This window comes from Phragmites australis, chromosome 2, assembly GCF_958298935.1.
Source record: "Phragmites australis chromosome 2, lpPhrAust1.1, whole genome shotgun sequence".
Classification (NCBI taxonomy): domain Eukaryota; kingdom Viridiplantae; phylum Streptophyta; class Magnoliopsida; order Poales; family Poaceae; genus Phragmites; species Phragmites australis.
Genome location: NC_084922.1, coordinates 11788445 through 11799315, shown reverse-complemented (window position 1 = coordinate 11799315; position 10871 = coordinate 11788445). Strand labels below are relative to the sequence as shown.

General features: G+C 45.3%; 2 protein-coding genes across 9 annotated transcripts; both read left to right on the top strand.

Annotated features, from left to right (window-relative positions):
- Window positions 1-1039: 1039 nt before the first annotated feature.
- On the top strand, window positions 1040-4803 carry LOC133899799 (uncharacterized). 5 transcript variants are annotated; one of them, XR_009906425.1, is made up of 5 exons: window positions 1041-2608; window positions 2704-2784; window positions 2904-2970; window positions 3358-3544; window positions 3629-4803. XR_009906425.1 is itself a non-coding variant. In XM_062340866.1 (4 exons), exons 1-4 carry the CDS (start codon window positions 2548-2550, stop codon window positions 3825-3827), a joined length of 408 nt encoding a protein of 135 aa, XP_062196850.1. In that variant the 5' UTR covers window positions 1041-2547; the 3' UTR covers window positions 3828-4803. The 5 variants fall into 5 exon arrangements, 1 of the variants encoding a protein (XP_062196850.1); XR_009906424.1 differs by having other exon boundaries at window positions 2904-2992; XR_009906423.1 differs by having other exon boundaries at window positions 1040-2608; window positions 2904-3544.
- Window positions 4804-5197: 394 nt separating this feature from the next.
- On the top strand, window positions 5198-10302 carry LOC133899781 (uncharacterized). 4 transcript variants are annotated; one of them, XR_009906415.1, is made up of 5 exons: window positions 5213-5822; window positions 7391-7554; window positions 7772-9324; window positions 9579-9872; window positions 10018-10300. XR_009906415.1 is itself a non-coding variant. In XM_062340853.1 (3 exons), the coding sequence occupies exons 1-3, from the start codon at window positions 5213-5215 to the stop codon at window positions 8852-8854; spliced, it is 1857 nt and encodes a 618-aa protein (XP_062196837.1). In that variant the 3' UTR covers window positions 8855-9494. The 4 variants fall into 4 exon arrangements, 1 of the variants encoding a protein (XP_062196837.1); XR_009906421.1 differs by having other exon boundaries at window positions 5198-5822; window positions 9579-10301; XR_009906420.1 differs by having other exon boundaries at window positions 9568-10302.
- The last annotated feature ends 569 nt before the right edge of the window (window positions 10303-10871 follow it).

Below are 10871 nucleotides of genomic sequence, written 5' to 3'. Positions count from 1 at the left end.
TTTACTAAGACCCTTGACAATATGCCGAAACCTAGAGATATCTACATCGTTAGGATCATAACTAATTTGACCTTCACCATAATATATCTGAACATATAATTTATATGTCATCCCTGAAAACATCCAAAAATATATCCAATGTTAAGACCGGTAAACTATATTTCTAATTATCAAAACTAAAAAAAATTACCGACACCGATTATCGCCTAACAATAGATTCTTCAATATCGCCCCTAAGTAAACTAACCTACAATTATTACTAACATCATTATTCTGTACAATCTAGATATTCAAAACTACCATACTACAAATACTACTATGCATTTAATGGCTATCCTATCATGTCGTAATTAATATTGATAATATACTATAAAATACAACATTTTTGAAACCTTAAACCCTAGGTCATACCGCAAAACTCTAGATCTAGTGGTACTTTACTTACTAACAAAAACATGAGCATAAAAGAAATTACCGGAAAATACCCTTCAAAATCCATCGATCGAAAATAGTAGGGCTTCGCCGCGCTGTCTCCCTCTCCTCTCCTCTCCTCTTCTCTCTTTTTTTCTTTTTTCGGAATAAAATAAGAATTTTTCCTCAATTTATTAGCTTATATAGAGGAGGGAGGAGGAGAGGGGGTGCGGGGCTAGCCTCCTAACCGCTGCCTAAGAGGGCGAGAAGGGGCTTAACCGCTCTCTCAGAGGACGGTATACGGCTATTTTTGTAAATATTGCTCAGAGAAATTTATTTATTTAAATTTTTAATAAAAAATATAAAAATAAAAAACTCCCCAATATGCTATTTGCAACTCAAGTCTGATCCATTCTAAGCCGAGCTTCCGTTCGTAAAATTTATACAAATATACTACTTCATATCGCCGAAGGAAACGGAGACCATCCGAGGCCTCAGGCGCCTCCCCGCGACACGTGTCCCCGCAGCCGCGATCGAACGGACGCGGCCGAAGGAAACGAGCCCGTGGCTCCCTCCACGCGTCCAGCGTGCGCGTCTCACGACGCGCCGCGTGCCCCGCGAAACGACGGCGGTCATCGATCTCCACGGAAGAAATCGAGCCCCAGCCCCGCGTTCTTATCCGGTCTCCGACCGGTCTCCACGGAAGAAATCGAGCGCCGCTCCTCTCCTGCCGGCCCACCGCCACCGCACTGCCCCGTCGCCCCTCCTCCGAGCCGCTGCCCCTATCGCGCCTCGCCGGCTGCCTCCCCTCTTCCCGCGCCAGCCCCAGCCTCCGCTCCTCATCCCACCTCCTCTCGCCCCCGCGCATCGCCGTCTCCTCGCGCCCCACCCTGGCGGCCCACCGCCCCTGCCCAGCCCCGTCGCCCCTCATCCGAGGTCGCCGAGGTCACCAAGAAGTGCCGGACTGTGACCTCCCTTCTCGAGCTCGCCGGAGCGGTGCCGGCAGTCGATAAGGGCACTGTTGAACAGATCTGAGCACGGGAGGAGCGAGAGGACGCGGCGGACCAGCACTCCACAACGCGGCGTCCAGTGCTGGGCGGTGCCCACTGGTGAGGACCCAACACCGTCGTCCAAAACCACTGCAACCGCCCAGGAACCAGCGGAGTCCACTCTGCCTAGGAACCAACGGCAGGCCGAGGCCGTGCGGGCGCTCAAGGCCGGCAGTGGCGCTTCCAAGGCCGACGTGGACATGGTCGTTGAGGCCCTCAACGTGCTCAAGGTCGAGGTCGGTGCCACCACGCGCCTGCTCAGCAGTCCGTCCGCTTTGGCGGACTATTAACGCGGAAGGAATCCGCTACGGCGACCATGCTGTCACCCTCGCCCCCTCCGCTCCAGTGACCCAGCCATCACGTTTGGCGCCGTCGGCTCCACTTGTCGTCCCAGCCATCACGTCCGACTACGTCGGCTCCACTCGCCGCCGCGAGATCTGGCTCCTTCGCCGCCACCGCAGCCTTTAGCGCCACCGACCCGGACCCTGCCGATGAGTTGCTACGCCAACTGCATGTGCGGTTTGAGGGGAAGCCGCGCGTCGCACCACCAGAGAGACCGTGCGCGTCGTCGCTGACGGCCGCGACTGCTGAGGAGGTCACCGAGCTGGTACAGCTGTAGCACCCAGCGAGCGCGGTGGACAGGTTCGTCGCCTGACCAATTCCCCATCGTGCGCTGAAACTCCTGTTGCCCACCGCTGGCCAAGCCGCGGCCCAGGTTGCCACCGGCGAGCTCTCAAATGCCGGCCGTCGTCGCCCTCTCTCTCTCTCTCTCGATTTGGATTGGTCAGCGCATGGAGGGTGTTACAGCCCAGACACGATGAACACTCGAGCGAAGCATAGCATCTCCAGTCTTCCTTCCCATTCCCAGCCAGCCAGCTCGCTCCCTCTCCTCTCTCCTTTCCTTCCGAAGAGAAGAGAAATGAAAGGGGGCTGCTTTGGGCAAGGAGAGTAGGCAGTCACGCCAGATCTGGGCCGAGGAGGGGGAGGCAGGCGCTGGCAGCAAGAGGAGATGCCGGAAGAGAGAGGGTAAGATGAAGTCGTCGCTGCGGAGCCGCCGCGGGTGAGCGACGGCGTCATCATCGACGCCATGCTACTCTCCCTCTGTGTCCTCAGCATTGTCAAGGCTAGATACTGCGCCACCCCCTTCGGTATGTGCCCAGTGACGACTCTGCTTTCTTGACCCATGTCGTGTGTTTGGGACCTGCCTTGCTCATGTTGCTTGCTGCTATGGGCGTGGCCACAGGCAAGGCTGAGGACCAACTCCAGGAACGGATGAACTCCAGCATCAGGATGGAGACGGAGTCCCCGGCCAGGATGCCAAGAGGTGACCGCTCGCCCTGCTCTGCTTCCCAAATTGAGCTCCCAGAATTGCTATTTTCAAATTTGAAGTGCGATTTATTGTTCTTTTAGTAAGTTACAATATTCTGCATGACATATATACAGCTAGGAAGATAATACGAACAACCCTGAAGATAAGTTGTGCCCTTTCCAGCTTAGTTGGTGTTTCAAGGTAAGCATTCAGATAACTCAAGGTAAAAACTTCCTTCGGACTGACGTTCATATTTTGTTCCTATTCATTATATTTTTTATCTAGATTTTTTGCAAAATTTGTATCAAAGGGATACTGGTCAACACCGTTATTCCAGGGCTCTAATGATAGAACCCTACCATTTAGCTTTCTTTGAGATCGACACCATACATGATTCTGTGACTAAGAATATTAAAGGCATGAATATAGTTGCAAGAGATGCACATGTATTTATCAACTATATTTCTAATTTTCATACATGAATAGCTAAAACACACTTAACGATCTGATTTGATTTATTACTATGTATTATCACTGATGTTTCCATGGCATTTACCCAAGTTTACCAAGTATTTCCATTAAATTTAGGTTCTCGAAGATTTTTTTTATGCAAGCATTATCTAAGTTATCCAATTTGCTTCGGCCCATTGCTGGATGTCAAGAAAATAAGTTGTGGCTTGATACCATGGTACTTAACATGCACTTGATGCAAAAGAAAATCATATCCTCTTGGAGATGCCTGTTCTAGATGTCCTGCGAAATCTGTTGAACCTAGGTACGATTCTTATGTATAAGGATTACAAAGTGTCTTTGTGTGTATTAACTTACTCATGTCTAATACTACAATCTCTTTATGTAGGTACCCTTTGCCTGTTGTATGGGTTGATCCTTTAGAATATGGAAGAGATGATGCTACTACTGTTCAGTTTGTGTTCTTTGGGAATTTTGGCCAGCACCTGGAACCGATACAGCTTCTGATGCTTGTGGATACAATCGGAGTTTCATCTGGGTTTATATCGCCAGAAATAACAAGGTTCTATGGCCATAAATATACTTAAAGGGCTGGTGTTTCATATGGTTCTCTGTAGAGGGACATCATATCTTTTTAGATTAATTCTATCATAGCCATGGAAGTCCCAGTCCATGTTTTTCTGGCATAGTGCACTTACTTATTTCTGAATTTAGTTTCACAGTATTGCTAGCGCAAACAGATTCTGCATTCTCCTCCGTATGAATGTTGCCATCTCGCTTTGATATATAAAAAAACTCTTTCAGTGTATGGTTCATGCTTCTCGAGATTAATGTGAGATGAACTTTAATAGGGTTAACACTTGAGCTAGCGTCACTGACCCATCCTGCAATTGCAAAGGCTGCTCCGCCGTTGGCACAACTTGCACTGATGGATTATCCTTTTCCTTGGTATTTCTTTGCTATAAAATTGCCAAGCGTTAGCTACATAGTTATTTCTCATTTACTTAATTTGTTTTCCTACGATGTTTGACCGCCTTGGTAGCCTATTTTTGCTTTGCCCTTTCCGGATCCCATCTCGATGTTAGGTTATGCGCCCAATTACTGTGCTTGCACTGCTCCATATCAGTTTCCAAATGTTTTCCAGTGTGCATGTTCAAAGTTCAAACTGATGTCGAGGAACTCAGGGAAATGACCAAGAGAACCGATTGTGCTACTGTTCCCTGGTGTGACAATCAAGAACTTTGAAGGTCCATCCATCGGGAGCCTGGAATTCGGAATATATTGTTGAGGCTTACAGTGATATTAGACATATCACTATGCATTGAATGTGTCGAGGAGATCAGATGATGTGGTTATGACAAGGCTCACTTAGCAAGGAAGTGCAACCTGTACATCGTACCCGAATGCGCCTATTCCAGAGGTCTGCTCTACAAAACAAGTGCATGTCCTATTGCCGTCGTTCGATTGGTATGTGCAATGCATTTTCAGATCTATGATGTATAAACTTAATTAAATCTATGACATATAAGCTCAATATGACCTGGTCGTTTCTTATTGGTTCCATTACAATTAGCTATATATTTGTGTCCTGCTCTGTCCCTCCCTCTCTCATATGTAATGTAATGTGCATCAACTTAGAGGTTCGCTCAACAAATGAAAAATTGCCCATGAAGAAAAAACCTACAGCCTTGTGTTCATTTTATTTCTTTCTTTTTTGCTTCACCTTGATAAATTATGTCTTTGTCACCCTGGCATGCACGGGCGTGCTACGGGCGCGGCGTAGCGCGCCTGGCGTCCTAGTCTTCTACAAGACCAGCCCAAAAACATCGCAGATACCCAACTCCGATCGACTACAAATTTCCCGCAAAGACGGGCGTCAAACGGCCCATCGCTCTCTCTCTCTCTCTCCCCCCGTCGATCCGCCGATCTCCTCTCCCTCCACTCCACTCCACCCCCCCCCCACGCCCCCCCAATGGCGTCGCCTCGCCGCCGCTGTCTCCCGTTCCCCCCCATCCTCCTCCTCCTCCCCGTCCCCCTCTTCCTCCTCCTCCTCCACCGCTCCACCCACTCCACCACCCCGCTTCTCCCCACCGCCGGCTCCGACCTCGCCCCCGACCCCCGCCGCTTCTCCCTCCTCATCAAACTGCTGGCCTACGACCGCCCGGACGCGCTCCGCCGCTGCCTCCGCTCCCTCGCCGCCGCCCACTACGACGGGGACCGCGTCGCGCTCCACGTCCTCCTCGACCACCGCCCGCCCAACTCGTCCTCGTCCTCGTCCGCCGCACCGCTCGACCTCTCCGCGTCGCACGAGATCCTGGCCTTCGTCGACGCGTTCCAGTGGCCACACGGCGAGAAGCGCGTGCACTACCGCGCCGCCAACGCGGGGCTCCAGGCGCAGTGGATCGAGGCTTGGTGGCCCGGCTCCGACGACGAGTTTGCGTTCGTCGTTGAGGACGACCTCCAGGTCTCGCCGCTCTACTACAGGTTCCTCAAGCGGGTGGTCATGAGGTACTACTACGACCGCGAGAACTACAGCCCTTACGTGTTCGGGGCGTCGCTGCAGCGCCCTCGGTTCGTGGCAGGTGAGAACTTAACACTGTGAATGCTTGTTTTCGCTCATGCCTTAGTTAGGAAGGATGGATCCTGGAGTGAAGGCTGTTGTTCGTCCTTTATCTGGTGCGGTAGATGATGTGTTCTCTGTAGTTCGTGAAATGATACTACTATTAGTTAATGACATGATGCAGTAGTATTTTTTTGCTTACCCCTATTGCTGCTGATGTGTCCCATTCATTGTAGTTAGAAGACTGACTCTGGTTTTGTGTTGTCATGCCAGATTGTGGAGATTGTTGTGTTTGTTATGGATCTCTGTGCTAATTAAGTTAATCGTCTTGTATAAGACTTTGTGTCTCTGCAACCTTTTACACTGATCTGAAAAACAACTAAGTAGGGCAAGTTAAAACAGGATGATAGCCTGCTATTCTATTTTTAATCTCTGGTATCATCTTGTGTATAAGTTAGAAAAGTTGGAGGCTAGCAATTTAAAATTTTCTTGTGTGTAGGATTAATGCCTCCACAAGATTACTGTAAAGCTTGGATTCATTATAGTCGCGAGGACTTTGATCTCATTATCTCTCTGACTGTAAGAATAGATTTTCCTTGGGCAATGTTATTTGATTTATTTTGACTTTTGCTAAAGTTGGTTATTGAGGTGTGATCGTGGCCTCAAGATGCAATTTTTGTAGCTTTGCCAATTATTGCTGTTTTTTATGATAATGTGCATTGTTCCTGATCATCAAGATCAGGGAAACACTGTAGATATACTCTAGGATGAAAATGGGGTGCTCGTGGGATAAAGTAGTTCCCTACAAGTCTACAACCTATAATTTCATGTTTTTCACAATGTAAGCCGTCAGTTGGATTCAAAATTGCTGGCCTATGGGACTGCTGGAAAATAGAGACAGGATGGTGCTAAATTATTTTTTGTTTATGTGTTGTGTCATAATGCATTGCATTATTATATAAATGCATATAATTCGATATTATCATTTTATAAGTATTGCATTGTTATCATATGCTCCTCGGTAGCTGAGTAAAGGTTTGTAGCTACTGGTGTTACTTGTACAATTGCCATTAATCTCCTAGGTATGCTCCTCATCTTGCAAACATTGTTTAAGCCATTTGACCAGAGAATAGAAATAAAGGACATGCTTTCGGGAAGCCCATAAGAACCTAACAATTGTGCTAATTTATCATACCAAATCGGTAAATAGAGTGACACATTACTAGGAACTCCAGTGTGAACTTGCCTCTGTATTTTTTGAAATTAGTTCTTTTTTCTGATCTTTGGGCTGTGTGCCGCTCTTAAACTTAGAGGTGGATTTATGGTAGTTATTCTTTTCTTTGCTGTGACTTTTGTGCTTATTATTTTTATAATAAAACTACTAGGAACTCTTGAAGAAACTTGCCTGTGAATGTGTTTTATGGAAGCTAGTTCTCTTGCACTCTTTAATCTGTGAGACTCTTCTAGTTTTTCCTCTCCAAATAAATTGTTTTGCGGTACTTACAGTATACACATTTCTTAGATGATTACTGCAAGTGCTGGCAAAGTGGCAATGACTCTGTGTTAACCAGTTGGCCTTTAACTAAATAGGTAAACATGGAAACAAGATACAGCTGGACAGTGAAACTCAGCTTTTCTTGTACCAGATGGTTGGCACATGGGGCCAACTTCTCTTTCCAAAACCATGGAAAGAATTTCGATTGTGGTACGATGAACACAAGGCCAAAGGAATCAAACCTATTCTCCAAGGCATGGTAAACTTTCTTTTTCTTATTTAATCTCTATGTGCTTCTTCAGTTAATGTAGTAATGGAAAGATGTATGTAATTGTAACTCATGCCTTATTTTTAGCATGCCGAAGTAAGAAAAGTTATCTGTAATATATTTCTCCCTAAGATAATATATGAAGTCCATAAGCTGTCAATATTTGTTGACTTGACTGTAGCTGTTATTTCACTCTCAACCTTTGCAGAAAACTACAGGATGGTATAAGAAGATGGGCGAGAGAATATGGACCCCTTGGTTCATTAAATTTATCCACTCACGTGGATACTTCAATATCTACACAAACTTCCTGAAGGAAAGGGCCCTCAGCGTCTCTCATAGGGATGCAGGCGTGAATTATGGAAAAAGCGTTGGACCAGATTCTACTTTGTTGGATGGGAAGAATCTTGATTTCAATATATGGGAAATGCAGCCTCTAAAGAAGCTGAAGTGGTATGATTTCTGCTTTCATGAGGTCCTTCCAGGAAGAGTTGTTAGAAAATTAAGTGAACTTGGTTCTGTGCTCAAATCCGTGCAACTAAAAGGTACTGTTGTACTCATAAGTTTGTACTCAATAGACCAGAGATTTGCAAGAAACTTGATTTGCCATCTCGACAAGGCAGGCATGCAGAACTACATTTTCCTTGGTGACAATTCTGAGTTTCTGGATGACCTGGCTCATAGAGGATATCCTGTCATTGATGCTATTGAGTTTTTTCATAGCATTAAAATGAGTAGTTTTATATGCTCTGATGATATTATTAAGGAAACATTGGTTACATCTTATGTGATAAAAAGTTGCTTGGACCTGGGGTACAATCTATGGGTACTAAACGGAAATATGATTTCACTTGGCAGTAAGTTGATCAAGCCATCAGATCAATCATTTGAGTACTTTACTGCAGAATATGTTGGATTGATGTTTATAAGGAGCTCACTGAGCTCTAAAAAAGCATGGAATGAACTTATTATGTTGAGAGTGAAAGCGATGTGTACATCTGGTGATTTTTCTGCTTCCTTCAAACAGAAGAATTCTGTTCGTATACTAACTGAACTGTTGGGAAACAGTGCTGGTGTGAGGCTGGGAAAATTGAATGAGGGGATGAGAGTTATCGAATTAGGGCCTAACACCTCAAACAGATCAACATCAGAAGGTCAAAGTAATGTGATTTTCTGGTCCCGCAGTATGTCTTCAGATTCAGTTCAAAGGCAACTCGAAAATATGGATTTATGGTTAATTGACTCAGATTCATCTTGTAGTGCAGTTGTTTGTCACCAAAAGCAGAAGTAGCTTTTGTTGTTTTGACACATTACTTTTGTTCCTCTGAGAAATTCATCGGTATCATCAAAGGGGTCCAAGGTAATTTCAAATGTTTTATGATGGAGGCTAACCAGATGATATTTATGTTTAGAAGTTTGGATGCATCAGGGGATCAGCCATTGTGTGGTCAGTTTTGATTATGTGACCTTGAAGCTGTGCAATCAAATGCGTCTGATGTTGATTACAGTTAGTCTTTGGCCACAGAGAACAATTTTGGAGTTTTTCTGCCATGAATTATATGCTGCCCATGGCTATAATTTTTGAGGTGTTGAATGCTTGATCTTTTCTTGGTTCGGTGAGGGAAAAGTATTTAGGTAGCTAAGCTGCTAGTTCAATTCACGGGAACAGTTTTGGATATGATTTCCCTGCTATGTACAACGTTGATAGCAATGCCCCATCCACAATCCTTGCAGACATTAAATCACGGGATGCTGAAACTGGTATGATTCTTTTTGTCCAAAGTGCAAAGTATTCTCTAGTTCCTCTCTACTCTTATTCTGTAGCTGTAGCTATGTTGTCTGTATTATAAGCCATTTAATGAAGAACAGCTGCCAGGAGAAAAATTTTCTGATATGCACGGTTAACTACATATGTGGTTTTCCTTTTGTTCTGTGTGACTAGAGTTTTTCCTACATTACCTTTGCTTCAGATTTAAGTTTAATATCAAGTTTTTTTGTTTGGAGATATGTATCAGAGCAATGATATTGCAACTGGATCACAGCAATTCTCTCCTACCGGACAGATGTAGAAAGTGTGTATCTGAAGATAGAAAATCTGGCAGATGCGGTTGGTGCATGCACATTTTCACTGGCAGAAGCAGCACCTGCTAGATAAAGAATGAAAAATCCAACTGGAAAGTGATTCGACATATTGACATTTTGATCGAGATCTGATACAATGATGCTCCAAATGTATAGCGAAGAGATTTCTCAACCACAGTTGACGCTCGACGCTTCTTGGTAGCACGATTTCCTTCCACTTGAACAAGGTAGGATCATCTGTCGCTGGATCCAACTTGGAACAGAAGCAAGCATGTAGTTGTGATAAAACGGACCCCGGAAAATGACATGCAAATTGTTTAAGATGCGTCCTTGCACCTTGCATATGACACATAAAAATATGTATCGTTTCAGGTTGAGATGGGTGCATTATGAGTGTGACGTCTGCTCTGCAAGCTAACATAATTCTGTGAAGGGATAGAGCTGCAGTCGACAGTTCGATCATGTTAAAAACCGATCCTTTGTCTGTTGGTTTGCTTGTTGCATAAGCTCATGTTAGGTAGCATCTCAAGTTTGAACACACACAACTCCAAGCAGCTACTAGGGACATGTGCTTCACTTCATTCAATCGTTGTTGCAGTATCTATGATACTTTGCCTGTTGTTGATGCGTTTAGCAGATTAACAGGTGCATTAGAACTAACAAGAATTTTGCTTTGCTTCTTTATGATCTTGAGTCTTAATATCTGAATGCACACCTGTCATCATATGCAACACCACAATCAATACGCATCACAATTTGGATCTCTGTTGATTGATGTCGTACGATGTACTCTCATTTCCTGCCGGCGGGCCGGTCCATTTTGAGGCAGCCGGTAACCATTTTTGTTACGCGAAAAAGGAGCTGTCGACCTCATCTCGTGAAAGGACAAGGCAACCAATTAGGTCTACCAAACGACGGAAGGAAGCGAGAAATCTCCACCAGCGAGTTCCTGATCGCGCCACCTTAATTACCAGATTAGATTAGTATCGAGATGCGACTGTCCTCTCACGGCACAGAGGAGAGGAGAGGTCAGGAGCAATGGTGACTATACTAACCGGCTCAGCTGGCCCGTGGACCCCATGTGCTGTGACTGAATGATCCATGACATGATTCATCGATGGGATAAATGCAAAAACCCCCCCAAAAGTCACTTGGATTTTGACTTTCCCCCCCAAAAGTTGTTTTGTTGCAAAAAACCCCCCAAAGGTTTGATTTTGTTGCAAAAA